At 38.5% G+C, this 17,534-nt stretch overlaps 1 protein-coding gene across 4 annotated transcripts in view; it reads right to left on the bottom strand.

The window, feature by feature from the left end:
* Positions 1–17,534, bottom strand: part of slc12a5a (solute carrier family 12 member 5a) — a 213,254-nt gene that overhangs the window by 17,490 nt on the left and 178,230 nt on the right. For all 4 annotated transcript variants that reach the window (XM_026166925.1, XM_026166926.1, XM_026166927.1 and 1 more), the window contains exons 5-16: positions 13,573–13,627; positions 12,484–12,614; positions 8,966–9,213; positions 8,319–8,530; positions 7,351–7,518; positions 6,965–7,063; positions 4,449–4,506; positions 4,191–4,365; positions 3,200–3,318; positions 2,789–2,887; positions 2,569–2,688; positions 111–215 (exon numbers count right to left, since the gene is read on the bottom strand). In XM_026166925.1, coding sequence (XP_026022710.1) covers positions 111–215; positions 2,569–2,688; positions 2,789–2,887; positions 3,200–3,318; positions 4,191–4,365; positions 4,449–4,506; positions 6,965–7,063; positions 7,351–7,518; positions 8,319–8,530; positions 8,966–9,213; positions 12,484–12,614; positions 13,573–13,627 — 1,589 coding nt within the window. The remainder of the gene's footprint in view (positions 1–110; positions 216–2,568; positions 2,689–2,788; positions 2,888–3,199; positions 3,319–4,190; positions 4,366–4,448; positions 4,507–6,964; positions 7,064–7,350; positions 7,519–8,318; positions 8,531–8,965; positions 9,214–12,483; positions 12,615–13,572; positions 13,628–17,534) is intronic.

Raw genomic sequence — 17,534 nt, 5'->3', positions numbered from 1 at the left:
TGACAAGAAGGGTCCTATTACGTGAATAAATGAGAAAGCGCACAGACATGTGGTTAATTCCTACGGTAATTAGAGTCATGGTACAGCAACACAGCATACGTGTGTCATACCTCCAGTTTTTGGTGTGTGGGGGACCTTCCTCCAACCGCATGAGAGCGTAACGTGCAGCACTTAGAGACAGACCCCGTATTCCATCGCCCCATTCTTTCTCCGCACTGTGACACAGGCAAGTGCCAATCAATATTTGTCAGTCAAAACATGAACAACAGTTTTTGCAGCTTCACTGTGAATTTAAGAAGTGACAGTGATACAGACAGCCCACCGAAACAAATCCCCTTTTAGATGACAGTTTGACACAATGCAACATGATCACAAGGAATCACAGCATTTAAATACTCAGTGTGTATAGGTCTATACGATAACACTAGAAACATGGTTGATTAGTTACGGTCTTTCAGTCACAGATATGATCAAATTTCCTTCACTTTTCCATGATGCTACACCTAAGATACAGAACTAAGGCTAAAGTAAGAACAGAACAGCACACCTGCTCTGCTTTAAAAAAGCACTACATGCTAAGAGATCTGCTAAGAAAGAAACAGTAATACGGCAGGAAAGTTAAAAAAACATTGTTAGTGGAAATAAAACCTAAAAAACACCAGTTTCCATTTAAATTACAGACAAAAATTACAACTTGGAAAGAAAGACCATTTTTACTAAGTATGAAAAAACAAAACAGAAACCACCTTATATAAAATACCATCTAAAATAACTACCAGTCAAAAGTTTGGACACACCTTCTCATTTAATGTTTTTTCTTTATTTTCATGACTATTCACATTGTAGATTCTCACTTAAGAAATCAAAACTATGAATGAACACATATGGAATTATATAATTAACAAAAAAGTGTGAAAAGACTCAAAACATGTTTTATATTGTAGATTCTTCAAAATAGCCACCCTTTGCTTTGCACACTCTTGGCATTCTTTCGATGAGCTTCATGAGGTCGTCACCTGAAATGGTTTTCCAACAGTCTTGGAGGACTTCTCAGAGATGCTGAGCACTTGCTGGCCTTTTTGCCTTCACTCTGTGGTCCATCTCATCGCAAACCATCTTGATTGGGTTTAGGTCAGGTGACTGTGGAGGCCAGGCCATCTGGTGCAGCACTCCATCACTCTCCTTTTTGGTCAAATAGCCCTTACACAGCCTGGAGGTGTGTTTGGGGTCATTGTCCTGTTGAAATGATGCTCCAACTAAATGCAAACCGGTCTGGATGGCATGCCGCTGCAGGATGCCGTGGCAGCCATGCTGATTGAGTGTGCCTTCAATTTTGAATAAATCCCCAACAGTGTCACCAGCAAAGCACCCCCACATCATCACACCTCCTCCATGATTCGTGGTGGGAACCATGCATGTAGAGACAATCTGTTCACCTTTTCTGGGTCACACAAAGACACGGCAAGTGGAACCAAAGATTTAAAATTTGGACTCATCAGATGAAAGCAAAGATTTTCACTGATCTAATGTCCATTCCTTGTGTTTCTTGGCCCAGACAAATCTCTTCTGCTTGTTGCTCTTCCTTAGTAATAGCGTTTTCTTAGCAGTTATTGAACAGGTGATGTAGAGATGTGTCTGCTGCTGGAACTGTGTCGCATTTATATGAACTCTAATGAATTTAGAGAGATGAATTTATCCTCAGCAGCAGAGGTGACTCTTGGTCTTCCTCTCCCGGGGCGGTCATCATTTGAGCCAGTTTCACCATAGAGTTTGACAGTTTTTGTGATTGCACTTGGGGACACATTCAAAGTTTTTGTAATTTTCTAGACTGACTGATTTTCAGCTCTTAAAGTCATAATGGACTGTTGTTTCTCTTTACTTAGTTGATTGGTTCTTGCCATAATATCAATTCTAACAATTGTCAAATAGGGCTGTCAGCTGTGTACCAACCAGACTTCTGCACAACACAACTGATGGTCCCAACCCCATTAAGAAGGCAAAAAATTCCACATATGAACCCTGACAAGGCACATCTGTGAAGTGAAAACCATTTCAGGTGACTACATCATGAAGCTCATTGAGAGAAGGCCAAAGGGTTTGCAGCGTTGTCAACAAAGCAAAGGGTGGCTACTTTGAGGAATCTAAAATAAGAGACATAAGACATTTTTTTCTTTGCTACATAATCCCATATATCTTGCTTCATACATTTGATGCCTTCAGTATGTATCTACAATGTAGAAAATAGTAACAATAAAGAAAAAACATTAAATGAGTAGGTGTGCCCAAACGTTTGACTGGTAGTGTACACAGAGAAAGTATTTGTATACATATGATTATTAACTGAACTCAAATCTTGCAAAAAAATTTTGAAGAGGTTTATTGAACAACTTTACCTAGAGTATAAAGTCTGAGGAAGATCACATATAGAATAAAAAACAACTCAACCAATAAAACAAAAATGTTAAGATTTGCTAATTAGACACCTACCATCTGTACTCAAACTCAGTCAGAAAACTAACTGAAAATAAAGTAAACTGAAAAAAACACCTGATACAGAAAAACACTCACCCTGCAAACTCAATATACTTGTAGATGGAACCGGCAATTACCATAGCGACAATGGCGTAGTACCAGGAACAGAGGAACATAAGAGTAAGACACAGGCTCATCCCCAGGAAGGAAAGAGTCCTATAGAGTGGAATGCAGAGGCAAACAGAAACATGCAATATAAAACGTTTGTGAATCTTGAAATTCAGCTGTTCCTTCACTTTGCTGTTGGTGAACTGACCAGTGGTAGAACTTGAACCGTGGTCTCCAGTTTGGTGTCCTCAGCAGTGTCTGGAGTGCACATGCCAGATTCACAAACATGTAGCACATCAGGAAGAACCTGCAGGAAACACATATGAACAGGATATAACAAACCTCTTCTTACTTACTCTAACAATATAAGAAAGAGCTCACTCATTGAAATCCAGAAGGGCTGTTATGTTAACATCTATGACATTCACTTGTATTTATGACTGCATTACCAAAGCAGAAAAGTGGTCTACCCCTCTGAGACCATAAAATTTGGTATTTGCATTGTTTAAGTAATAACAGGGGACCAGCTGCTCTGAAATCCCCCACGGTTTTATTCCCCTTAATCTATTTATTTTTTCAAATGGCAAGAAATTAAAGGATTTTTTTCCCCAAGTCTTACATGGAGAGGATGGGAGCGACTGCATCCAGGGAGGCAATGAGGATCCCACTCTCGCAGATACAAGCCGTCAGCAGGAGGGACCATGTGGGTTCTCCGTTGGCCTTCCCGTGGCCAAAGATCTACAATGCCGGCACAGAAAACATGTTTACACCACTTCTATTTTAGGAGTATGTCTGCATAAACATCTTCCTCTACCTTTTTAATTCTAGTCAAGTCATTACATGTATATGTTGACTGTATGTAATAAATACAAAACAGATTCTATGAAAGCAGAGGATGTAATAGTGGTGATGACACCTATGCATTTATGCTTTGAAGCCTCACAGTTAGCATCTTGGCCTTCTTGCTTTTTTCTATTTTGAGGAGAAGAACATATTAGGTTCTCTATTTGGATTTAATATTGAAACGACTTTATTGGTACTAATGTCATTATTGATTCAATTTACTCTGATTACTTTCCTTACTGATTCATTATCAATTTTCTATGTGAAAATTGGTGTATAATACAATTGTTTTACTGCACGTCTCTGAATATAACATTGATAAAAGTAAGTTAACTGTTGAGACTTTGATTAAAATAGATTTAATACTTTTTGTGATGGTTCTTCTCAGCTCAAATCCATCCCCAAGAATGCACACTCACAAATTAGCAAACTATCAATCACTAATGTGTCCAAAGAGACCTCGATTTATTATATTTTGTACTGTAAATAAAATAATAATTTACAAAATGAACAAGATTGTGTAGTGAAGAAGAACTGAAACTAATAACTGAATACATAAAATCATTAGGATATTGTTTTCTGAGCTAAATCAAGTAAGAAACAGAGTAACTTTCTCATACTTCCATACAATTTCGTTTCTTTTTTTGACCCAGGGGAGTCACCACCTATTGGCCATTATAAAGAATGCACTTTAAAGCCCCTTGCCCATTGGTTTCACTATGTCCACTTCTTCTATGAAGTCTGCTGTAAGAAGAAAACAGACTGACCCGAAGAGCGGGCACAATGCCATCCTTGGCAATGGCCTGCATGAGACGAGGCGCTCCCGTCAGGCTCTGGAGGCCTGCTCCACAGGTGGAGAAGAAAGAGCCAATCACAATCACCCATGGTGATGGCCAAGCCAATGTGCCAATCACTAAGTTCCCATGGACGCCCTCTCCGAACCTAAACACGATTAACCAAGTGGTCAGTCTCAGACTTATTGTTGTATTTAGGGATGATTTTTATTCAATCAAGGATAGACTTACTTGTCCCTGAGGACCACACCCTCAATGCAGGCACCAAACAGAACCACACTGGACATGTCTGAGCAAATATGGTTCAAGAAAGTAAAGTCATTTCATAACGATATAAATAAATGGTAAATATTCAACACTTTTTAGTGAGCCTTGGTTTAGTGATTATAAGAATTATAAACCGTTCCATCTGAAGATGCACTTAATTATCTGATAAACCAATTAAGTGCATTTGCTGAGGAAAGACGTCAATCGTTTTTGTGTAGTAAATCTCTGAGATAAGATGCATATTACATTGCATGTAATATGTCTTGGTTTCATTAACTGGTAAGTGCATAGGCAGCTCAATGATGTGATTAGAGATCCTAATCAGATCCTAATCAGATCCTAATCAGATCAGCCATTCCATTATAGCTGCTTCAGACTACACGGTATAGGCTGCCTTATATGTTAAAGCACATAAATGGCAGACATGTGCTCAAGAATTTTGTACAAAGAGACTTAAAGCATTCATTGAAATATTAACAAGGTTTCACATGACAAAATAGCTCAAACTCTAATACCAAATTATAATACCAATATTATTCAGAAGCCAGCTGCCATGATTTAAACAAAGATAGGAAATGTGTTCTCATGAATGGTAGATTCATATTTTGGACTACTTGAGGGCATTAGACTGGTATCACAGAAGTTATGGCCTTTTCAAATTTAAAATGCTGACCTTTAATTATGAGGCTTCTTGCAGGCCAGTGAGTGCGTTTGTGCAGACACGTTAGTTAAAATCTAAAATTTGTAAACTTGACCTTTTCTTACAGTGTCCTTTATGAACTGATCCGTTTTAAATACCACTACAAATTCATTATCCCAAGTTTGATCACAACAAGGCCAGACATAAAATATAGGTACAGTGAGGAAATAATTATTCAGTCCCCTGCTGAATTTGAGAGGGTCCTCATTTACAAAGAAATGATAATTCTCTAATTTTATGGTAGTTTCATTTTAATGGAGAGAAACCTTAAAATTAAATATTGAAAAAAAACCCAATCATTACATATTTGTGTGTCAGTATTTGTTTAAGTATTGTACATGTGGCACACAGATTATAATCAATCACTAAATAATTGTAACTTGCAACACCATTTCACAGAGTCTTACGTCCCACTACCATGGGTATGAGCTAAGAGTATTCAAAGGATGTCAGAGACAAGACTAGACCTGCACACGGCTGGAATTGGCTTCAAGACCACCAACAAGAAGCCTGGTGAGAAGGTAATAGCTGTGATTATTCATGTAAGATTTTGCCTCGTGGGGGTTAGGATGATCATGTGAAAGATGGTGGATCAGCCCAAAACTACACAGGAAGAACTTGTTAATGATCTGAAGGCGATTGGGACTAGTGTCACCAAGAACGCCATTGGTAACACACTACGCTGTAATGGACTAAAGTCTTGCTTTCTCCCTGTTTAAGGTGACACATTTATGGGACCATCTGATGTTTTCCAGTGAACTCAGAAAAGACTTGGAGAAGGTGTCTTGGTCAGAAGAAATCAAAATCAAGCTCTTTGGGATCAACTCGATCCTTCCTGTTTGGTGCAAGAGAAATGCTGAATAAACCATTTCACCAGTCAACATGAAGGTGGAAGCATTATGCTTTGAGGCACTGTTTTTGCTGATGGTAAAGGATAACTTGACTGGATTGTGGGGCCAATGGGCGGTAAAATGTTGGACAAGAGCCTCTTTTCTTCAGCCACAACACTAAAGATGGGTTGTGGATGGGTCAGCTACCATGATAATGACCCAAAACATACTGCCAAGGCAACAAAGAAGTGGTTAAAGAAGAAGCACATTAAGGTCACTGAATGACCTAGTGCAGGTGTCTGCAACTTTCAACATTAGAAGAGCCATTTTAGCTCCTCCTACCAGACAATGGGAGAAAGAGAGCAGCACAACTGGAAGATGGGCAGATGATGGCTGTAATTGGGAGAGAATCAATTAATAAACCGGTATATGTGTAACTCTAATCCTAGCCCATGGCTCATGAACCACATTTTGCAGCTAAAGAGCCACATATGGGTTGCGAACCACAGGTTGCTGACCTGTGGTCTAGCTAGTCTCCAGAACTCAATCCTATACAGAATCTTTGGAGGGAGCTGGAGTTTCGAATTATTAAGTAACAGCCAAGACAATGGCAAATTCCTCCTTAGGTGTACAAACTGGGTGACCAGCTACATCAAACTGACAATGGTTTCTCTGCCAAGTGCTAAGTCATACTTTGTTTGGGGGTAAAGATACTTTTTCATTTAATGACATTCAAATGAAGTCAGAATTTTATGTATCGTTTTTTCTTCTGGAGTTTTGGTTGATATTCTATCTTTCTCCGTTAAAGGGACACTATCATAAAAACTCTCCATTTCTTTATAGGTGAGAAAACGTATAAATTGAAGGGGATCAAACAATTATTTTCCCCACTGTATATGCAGTGGTGTGTGTGCATAACAACTGCCGTCACGGCAGTTGTTAAAGGATACAGACAGTAGAGGTGGTGGTGATGGCTGCAATTGTTCCAATGGGGATTGACTTCTGTGCATCGCGCAGGTCTCCAGAACGGTTGGATCCAGCCATGATCCCTGGAGAGACAGTGAAGTGACAGTTGTTACCAAGATCAGAGATTTGTGCACATACTGTAGAAACACGTGTGCTACAAACAGCAGAATGTAGTAATTTCAGCTAAACTCACTCAAGCTGAATAAATATAAATGTCTGACATTGAGAACAACACCAGGGATGCCATTTCTCAGATGGTTAACAAAAGAATCACTCAGCAGCACACTGATAAGTGAACAAATTAATAAATGTGTCAATGATGAACAACAATAAGAAAAAACTAAGTGGACAGAACAGTTTATGCTTTCACCTGTCACAGACGGGAAGTAAATGCCAACCAGCAATGTGAAAAAGCTGGTGATGTCGGCTAACACGTAGCGGTTAGCGTTGGTTAGAGGATCGTCCTGGTCTTCCACTGACTCCATCTTATCCCTGGAAATGAGGTCCCCTTTCTCATAGTAGTTTCCAAACAGGTTGTCTGGATTGGCATTGAAGAAACATAGAGAGGACTAGAATTAAAATATTCATGCAGACAGAACCTGAAAATAGGTGTTTTTAATCCTTCCATGTTAGCCAAATATTCAATTGGTGACTGAACTCCATGACTAATTAACAAATTTACTTTATTCTTCAGCCATTCAAAATTGAGTTAGTCACTATTTACAATTTCTAATTAGTTTATTAAAATCAGTAAAAAAAAAAGATGCTTTCAGAAAACAGAAACATGAATTACTTTGCTTGAGTAGGTGGATTTGGGAGGTTTTTATCTCCCCCTAAAAATGGGAGATAAAATATGATATGTTTTATCTCTAAAAAATAAAGTCAAAAAATTAAAGTGACTTTTAAGTGTGACTCCTTAATTCAGAGTTTACTGTTACACCAGGGTAAAACAAGGTTTGCCTAGCTGTGGTTTTTCTTAGGGTTTCAGGAAGCCCAAGGCTAACAAATAAGTTTGCTCTACTTTGTCTTTGTAACACTAAATCACCATTTTTAACATTTATTAAAAAGATCTGAAAGCAAATATCTAGAAAAATGAATCAACTTTTTAAGTTCTTTTTACAACATTTAAAGCTGCTCGTACTGGAGTGTTTCTTGATGGACACTCCAGTACTATAACAACAGATCAATGGGAAAAACAGGACATTCAGACCTAAGAAAGTATTTTATCGTAAACATTTCATTTAAAAAAAAAAGAAATCTAGAAAAGAACGCCAATGAATTGTCAGTGACTCAGCAGTATAGAAAGATGATAATTGGATCCAAAACGAATGAACCAACCTGCCAAGATTCCACTAGTGACCCCAGGGATGCCCTGGATCTCAGTCACATTGTTGGCAACAAAGTATTTGTCACAGGTAGCGTTGAGAAAAGGTGAATCACAGAACATCTGCCACAGCTGGGTTGTGACTGTCCCATTAGCTGTCTCAATGGTCTTGGCACAAACATCAAAGGACTTCCACACCAAAGTGCGATTCCCCAAAACACACACCCTAGAGGAATAGAAAAGCACACAATTTTGAAATACTGCTGCTGTAGCGACTTTTGTGCATGCGTGTTTGATGTAAACAATTTATTTGGACTTTTTTCTTCTTTAAATTAATTTTATAGTTAAACAATATCTGTTGTTTTAAATTGTTTTCTGACATCTATTGACACCTAGGTTAAAACAATGATGGGTATCACATTATAACACTTAGTTTTCAGGTAAATTCATCTAATTTTTAAATATGTAAAATAAAAAATAAGGCAAATTAGTGCTGGTGCCTTTGTACCACTGATATAATAATGGCATGTTCTCCAAACCTAGCATGTAATTATGTGTTGCTTTTTCTAAAACAGCATGTAGATAAGATGTGTGTTAGTCTGGGCTTTTGTTACCATTTCAGCTTATATAATATTGGATTATCTTGGCTCTAACTGCTTACGGGAATACAGGTGGATCCATGGCGGTCTTGATGACTCCGGCGTAGACAGCCAAGATGGAGAGAATGACGCATGCCAGAAACACGAGTGCCAGCTTGTTAACATATTTTACGCCAACGAACACCACTGTGGCCATGGAGGTCAACAGGATGGTCCCGTACACGCGCATGTTGTTAAGCAGGGCGGCCTCGGCCTCAGCACCCTCTAGGCCCTCCAGGGGAAATATGGCTGCTTTGGGCACAATGTAGATCTGCAGAGGAAAGGAGCTTATTTATTTATCTTTGACTTTATGTATCCAGGGAAATCAGCAGTACTTTTATCTTAAAAAAAAAAATCCAGAAAATATCATTGCTGCTCAAGGACATCTTAGTGGTACATGTTTTGGAAGTGCGACTTTCACTCCTCACCTTCTATGGCCTGTCTGGGGATTTAAACTGGCAGTTTTCAGGTTACAAACCTGCCTCTCTACCTCACTGTTTGCTGCTAAATGGAAAAGAAAGATGTATATATATATATTTTTTAATTTAATGTATCATTTTTTCTGTGTCATGTCAAGTGTACAGCACTTTGTTTTCTCCTGGTAGTTGTCTGAAAGTGCTATATAAATAAATTGCTTGCTTGCTTGGATATAATAAAAAAGGTGAGAAAGGCAATGAGGGATGAGATGAGTAAAAGAGGACAACTCTGTGAAGTGTGAATATATGCGATGTCACATTAAAAGTCCTCTAATGGAGCTTGAAGCACCAACTCGTACTACTGGCTGCTATTTTAATTCTTAATTAAACAACTCAAGCATGGTATTAATATTAAACATTAACTGCCATTATTACACTTTTACTACGGGTCAGTCTAAGAATAGTCAGAAGATAGATGGTAAACCCCTAATTAGACCGTCACTATCTGTCATCAGGTTTAGATGATTCATTGCAAGGCTGTTACATAAGTGTGGAAATTTGTGTCTTTTTTCTCTCAGCCTGAACACTCTTTATCACTATGAAGAGCAACAAGAGAACAAGCAGTGAGTTGTGGTTTCGGTCATTTGGCTGAATGCTAAGAACAGCACATCACTAGGCAAACAAATCGTAGCTTCACGGTGAACTCTTCATGGTTCCTAAAATAGCAGCATCAGTTTGTGTTCCTGACTTGGGTGGAAGGATGAAACATATTCAAATCAGTCTTCCTCGAGATCCGCTCCTTACAATTCTGCAAGGATTGTTATTTTACAATGGAAACTAAGCCAGCTTTGACCCAGAAGACAGAATTAACCTCCAGACACGATCAAACTCCATAACCATTAGAGGCATCCAGAATAATATTATTAACAATAAAAAATGACAGTTGATAACAGTGGACCAAAGTGATGAGAGCTGTTTCAAGGAATGATCCTGTTACTCAGGCAGTGTCTTCATCCCTTATAATGCAGTATTTGCATAATTACCCAATATCCCATGCAACATGGAGGCATTGCAGTGGAAGAAGTGTGGAGTGAAAGGCAGAGGAGGAGAACGAGAAACAGGAGGAGAGAAGCGAAAGATTGAGATGAAAGATCGCGCCATTTCAAAAACTAATCAGAATTCACATTGAAGAGCACATACTGCGAGAAGAAAATAGCTTCAAAGCAAAGTGATGATGAAAATCAACCAAAGGAGAAGAACATGCAAATACTCTGCTTTGTATTCGTTAGAAGCGTAACATTTTTTTTTGTTTCACTTTGCACTGATTGGATTTCAGGAATATCAGAAGTTTCATTGATGTGGGTCTGACCAGTTGGAATAAACAACCCCCCCCCTCCCAAATTTCAATGAATATACTTAAATTAAGGATTTTATGGTTTCTTTTTTTTTAATTTTATTTATACTAGACTTGTTGTACTCTCTAATAACTATTCCCCTCTTTAGAAAAATTTAGTCAGCCAGAGGTTTGCAGGCAGGATTAAAAACGAGGGATCATATTCCTTCTGCTGAACAACAAAAATAGTAACAAGCATGGATGAGATTAACAAGCAATACAGGTCATTGTAGCTACAGGAGTAAATCTATCAAATCATTTTTTTAATATATATTTAAAGTGGAGATATTATGCTATTATGAAGGCAGATAACGATACTAACTGTGGCCAAAGTCAAACACCAAGTCAGCCAGAAAGATAAACAAGGATTATTTTGAACTGTAAATCATACAAAGCTACTCTGCGAGAGTCCAGGAATACACACTTTGATCTGGAAATGCACATAATAGGACACCTTCAGAGGAGGAATTTGACATTTGGAGAAATACACAGTTGTTAGAGTTGGACAAGAAGACTGACACACACTTAATATGAAGATTGGAAAAGGGTAAAACAAACTCACTCTAAAATGAACAAACAAGCAAAAAAAAGAAGCTTATATTACAACACTGAACAATCACGTGAAAACAAAATTGTAAATTAGTACTGGAAAATGTTTGTTGTTACCTGGTTAAAACAAAGAACAGACAGAAAAGATTAGCCACATTCCCTGCACACATTAGTGATTAATGTTTAAATACCTCTGGGCTAGAGGTTTTGTTTGGCTCCTTGCCTTTAACCATTGAAACGTTTCCAATGTTGGCTTCAAATCTGCTCGGACCAGAACAACATGGTGCAAAAATCGTTTATATATTACCACTATAATTGAATCTAAAGGGTAATATTTTGCCACTGGAGCACAACAAAGTTCCCCTCAGAGTTGCGGGTCTGACAGTGTTATCACCTTGGTAAAAATTGTCAAAATGTGATGTTGGAGGGTTTACTGCAGGGAAGAAAAAGCTGTGATTTGAGTGGTCATCGTCTACTAACCTGGCAGCTCACATCGTTTTTCTTTTAGGTCATCGTGGTCTTGTGACATCACGGATGAATAAGCTTGAAATGGATGTCATTTCAAATAGACAGGATATTAGACGCTTTTCTCTCTCACTCACATAGAAGTGAACTCAAAAAATAAATAAATAAATGTGGCAGCTGTTTGGGATGTATTAAAAACGTCCAAAAACGAGCATTTAACCAGAATCAGTTCCAGAATAAATAAGTGGTTCAAAACAGGCAGTTCACCTGAGGAGAAGTGCATCACTTAATATGATTCATAAGACTATCTAAGACTTGGTGATCGCTGATTGGTTGAGCCATGATGGGGTGAGTCAACTTTTAAATGGTCCTTCCACACTCCAGGCTGGATGTTTGACACTAGCAGATAAGCTGTTTTCACACATGCGTTTCATTTCTAAACATTGGTGAATAGCAGAAAGAGGTGAAGCTGTTACAAGACAGAGACCTGAACAACGTGGACAGGACTTTATTATTATTATTATTATTATTATTATTATTATTGTTCTTTAACCACTTGCATGGTCTGAGGGTACAAATGCCATAATATTAATTATGGCATTAAATACTAATAAACTATGCTACACTAATGAAATGAAAAGAAAGTTAACATGTTACTGCCTGGTGATGACATTAACAAAGTCAGAGAGAGTGAACACAAAGAGGGCTTCATTCTCACCAAGAGGAGCTCAATAGCTCCGAGGATGTACATGGCTCCAGCGTACGTGGTCCCCAGGTAGAAACAGATTCCGACCGCTCCCCCAAACTCAGGGCCCAGTGAACGGGAGATCATGTAGTAGGAGCCTCCAGCTACACGAACAGCACAAAATCACTCTGAAGTACTCATTTAATGGGTAACTTTGTCTGTGAGAAGACTAAACGATGACATCTCATGCTGAACCATACATATATTTTTGTATCTGTTAATTAGTTTTGACATTAGCATGTCACCATGGTGAGTGCAGACATTCACTTCAATTTTGTCTCTTTTAACGACTAACATTTTACACAATCAAATAAAAGAAACTTGACAACAAAGAACAAGAGAGATGTTTAAAAAACTGTCCACTGTGTACACCAGTGAATATCCAGCAGATTTCTTTAAAATTAAAAAACGATTTCCATACATTAATGATAGAAAATAGTTTTTTCTGTAATGCTTTTTTATTTTGGTAGACTGCTTTCTGACAGTTGTAATTTTTGCTGAATTTGCTAGAAAAGGTTTTCTTGTTATTGCATCTTATCACACTGTTATACACAAATGCACAAGCAGTGTGCAAATAAATTAACTGAACATAAATAAATAGACCTTAATCAGCACTTTGGAGCAGCACAAGGGTTGGGACTGGTTATAACAGAGACAGTTATAATTGGCATACACTTCCACACTTCTCTACAAGCCTGTAATTTGCTCTGACCCCTGCTGCATGCACACCAACTGGTAAGATGCAGGCCATCATTACTATGTAAACTCGCTTATAAAATGTAGCTAGCCTGCATATGCACGTTCATGTGTCTGTGTTCAGATACAAACTTGCCGATGCAGATCTTCATGACAAGCATTTGGCTGATGCTTTATTTTGTGTAAATAATGTTGCGTGACAAGGAGCTAAAGTGCACAAGATCCCAGACTAAAGCTTTTAATGTTTCTGGAGATATCAAGCTGCGCTGGGTGTACTGTGCCAAAAGCAATCAGCGAAAAGAGAAATTTAGAAGCGGACAGACTCAAACAGCGATGACTGTGTGGTGCCAGCGTCTGCTCACCCACCTGGCACTACTCCATTGGTAGCGATGGCACTCATAGAGATGGCAGTCAGCATGGTCTACACAGAGAAGGACAGAGGAGCAGGAAAAGAAGAAATTAGATCAAATTTGCAAATTACGCACACAAGTTTTTGATCTTTTCAACTGTGAAGAATACCATTTATTGTTTTCTTAAATTGTGAACTAAACCTCAATGAATAAGGTGTCATGGCTATTTATATCATCAAAAATGAAATGAAACTGGTAAACTAAATCTAAGTAATAAAATAAAAACAAAACTAAGAGTCTGATTTAGCTCAATGCTCGCAACCACAATGCTATATGTGCAAATCAAGTTAGTTGGAAAAAAAACCCCTGAAACAATAATTTTTATAATAATCAGCACTAAATTCAAAGGAGAGATCACACTAATCAGGATGTGGCGGGAACATAAATCTAAATGTCAGACATCTAAAATACATGACTTGATGTTAAAGCTTGAGCAGTTAATGTCAGTCAAAGTCATTGGAACTATTTCAGTTCAACACAGTGTACGAATATGTGAAACATTTTCAAACCCCCTTCAAGATATTTCAGCACAAGCCTGCCTCTGTGCTGCTGCAATAGTGCATGTTGAAGAGTTAGTGGATAACCCTGATCCATCAAGTCATTAGTTTATCCTCTTGCTACCATGGATAGCTGAAAAAAATTGTAATGGAAGTCCATCTAACCGTTAATGAGGCTTTTCTGTGGATACCAAAGACAGAGTAGGGTCTTTCCTGCATTGAAGAATTTTTAGCACATTCCTAGAGGCTTTCAGCAGAGCCGAAAGGAAATCAACAGCAATATTCTAATATTTTTTCTACTCCAGTTTTGTAATTGGAGATGTATTTATTCACGAAATACAGACATTTTGTTTATCAAATGACCAGAAACAAACAGGAAGAATGCACATATTTCTGTCAAATAAGGCAACAGAGACTTATTGGCCTTACTGTAAGTGGACCACTCATGCTTATGTGTATAATTAACTCCAAAGGCCATTTCTGAGCAGGAAGCCCCCAAAGAATTAGACTGCCTGACATTGCCATCACTAGAGCCACTGGCACTGCTAAAAATCGTTTACTGTTTTAATGTTCTGTCCTCACTTTCACATTTTATCAGATTATTTTTAAGCAAACTTCAATTCTTTTATTTCCTCCAGGTAAAGTCCTTCATACCAGCGCCAAGCAATGAATTTTCCCAGCATAGAATTAAAGAACGGACAGGCTGCTCGTTGATTAGATAAATAATAACACCACAGGGCCTGTCAACAGCTGTCAGAGCACATTCAGACATCCAGCGACAACTCTTATGGAACTCTGTCGAGTTGAGATATGTAAGGGCACGGTAAAGCGAAGCTCACGGCTATCACAGTCGCCTGCAACACAAAGCGCGAGTCCCGACTGGCCTGCAGAGGACAAGAGGGAGAGATGTACGCAGAGAGTGGAAGAATGGTTCAGAAGAAATAAAAAATGACAACGTGAAAGCACTGAGAGTGACTGGGAAAGAGAGCGGGAGAGTGTGTTTGACAGTACAAAGACAGCATTAAGATTTCATTATTCTTTTAGTTGCTATTGTTGAATTTCTGAGTGTCTTTTCACATTGTCTGCACATGAAAGACAGAGGCAGACACAGAAAGAGAAACGCGAGGACGAAATGTGAGAACTGGCTGCCTAAAACATGTCTCACTTTCTCCTATTTTTGGGGGCTTTTCTATAAATGAGTTGTTCTAGTTTATTATGTTATTATTAGTTGAGTTTTGAATGTAAAGTTATATATATTATTAATTCAATCTGTGCTTGCATGCAGCATTAGTGCAATAGCAGTCTGTCCTGGGTAACATTTAAACTGTAATCACCTTCCTAAAATGTAAGGTAAAAAAGAACAACAGTAAATTCTGTTACTGACAAGAATAGTGGTTAATAAATGCAACATTTTACAGAACAATTACTTATTATTATTTATTAATTTACCACAACAATCAATGGTTGTTTCTTTTCAAAGTTTCTGTTTCAGCTACACTGGAGTGAGGTTTTCCAGCCACGGGAAACCATGCTGGTTATGTTTAACTGTTATTGTATCTGTCTCTGCAAAGACTTTAATGTGGTTAGTGTCACCTGAGGGCCCAGTGGACTGATGATCAGGAGTGAACAGTGAGTTGGGCTCTGTTTCTCACTCTAATCTGGTCATAATGAGGCCAGAAACCCTTCTCCCACCACAGCAGATAAGACAGTAATTGTTTAAGTGTTTTATCTGATGTGGGCAGCAGCCACTCAGAGGTAGTCAGTCGCATACCCAATCACTGAATCTCCATGCAGAAAAGCCAGCAATGCACTTGTCTGATTTGCAGTGCTGGCAGTGTAGCCAAACAGGATTGGTGCTTTAGTAATGCTTCGCTCTGAATTTTATGTATGTCAATAATATTAAAGGTAAATTATACACTATACCCCCCCTTTGACTTTGTCTTTAAAACACATGCTCTGTTTTATATTGATACGTGATTTTCAATTACTATGAGTCTGGAAGGTGGTCTATATGTTTTAATTTCCAAGAAGTACTGCACTGTAATTTATGCTCATAGCAGAATCTTATTTCTGCCATCTCATTCTGAAGATATATATCGTTAATTCTAGTCTGAAGCACAGCAAACAATACAGCTCTTTCAGTTCAGTCTGAAGGAGTAGCATTGTAAGAGTTCTGACTATTTCCTGAGAAACAGAGGTTTAGATCCAGTTATTTATGCAAGTGCCAATTTAAGACTTTATCAAAGCTCTTTGTGTGAACCAGTGCTCATGGAGCGAAATATAATTAGAAAACGAAAGCTGACAAACTGAGCATGTTAGTGACAGCTGCGATTTCAGCTGGCAATATCAGTAGGTAACTGGCTTGAAATGAGAAGCCTGCTTTTGTCTGTGTGAAGTCACAACTCACTGTTTTGAAAATAACAAGAATTTGGAGTTGAAAATCTGACAGTATCAATATTGTTAGCCTCATCGTGCGTTCTATGAGAACAGAAGGCTTGACAGGCACGAGGAGTGGAAATGAATGAGGGCGATTAGGTCAAGCAACCAATTATTTGAGGTTTATCTGTGTTTCAGTGGAAACTGTATCGATATATGGATCGATTCTGCGTTGATTTTGTCTACAACCAGCTGCAGACAAGACAAAGTAGCAACTATCACTTTTCAAAACTCAAATTTTGTCTCCAGTTAGATGAATAATTTCACCTTCAATCTATGATTGATTGCTGATGTGCAATTAATGTCATATGTTGTTTTGTTTGACTGAACCACCACAAGTGGCAACAGAAGAGCAGATGATTTTCTTGTTGTCACTGTTGTGAAATACCATTTTTATCACTTTTAGTTAAATGACCCTTTGGGCATCACTGCAGACAGGGACTCTAGCAGAAAAAGTCATGCATGAGAAACTGCCTGGCTTTCATCTCCAATGATCTCACCTGCAGACCCAAATGGACCACAACATAGGATCAAAAGCAGATACTGGAGATCTAATAACTAAATCTAACACAGATTCCTCTGTAGTTCAAGCACTTGATGACCAAATCATGTCTGTATTCGCAGAACATTTGAAGAGTGGCACTAAAAAAACCCAGCGATGTTCTGTTTTAGCAGGCAGGATGGGCAAAATCTTTCTTCCCACTGACCCAGAGCCTGTGGCCTGTTTTATCGTCCCACTTTCAGGCTGGTAACCTAAAACTGTGATGGTTTGAGAGTTTGCGTTAGTGAACATCCTCTGGTTTATAACTCTCTCTTTCTCCATGAATCCTGGAGTCAGTGCCTCCAAACTCACATGTACCCAAAAGCCCTCTAGGCTCTAAGCATGCCAGTAGAAAGGCCAGATTAGACCTCCCCACCATCTGTCTCATCCACATGAGATACAACAGCACACAGCTTACATTTCGCACAAAGGAGATGTTTTCCT

The sequence above is a fragment of the Astatotilapia calliptera genome, chromosome 5 (assembly GCF_900246225.1).
Source record: "Astatotilapia calliptera chromosome 5, fAstCal1.2, whole genome shotgun sequence".
In the NCBI taxonomy this organism is placed as follows: Eukaryota; Metazoa; Chordata; class Actinopteri; order Cichliformes; family Cichlidae; genus Astatotilapia; species Astatotilapia calliptera.
The sequence above is the reverse complement of the archived record's forward strand: the minus strand, read 5'-3'. Positions and strand labels throughout refer to the sequence as shown.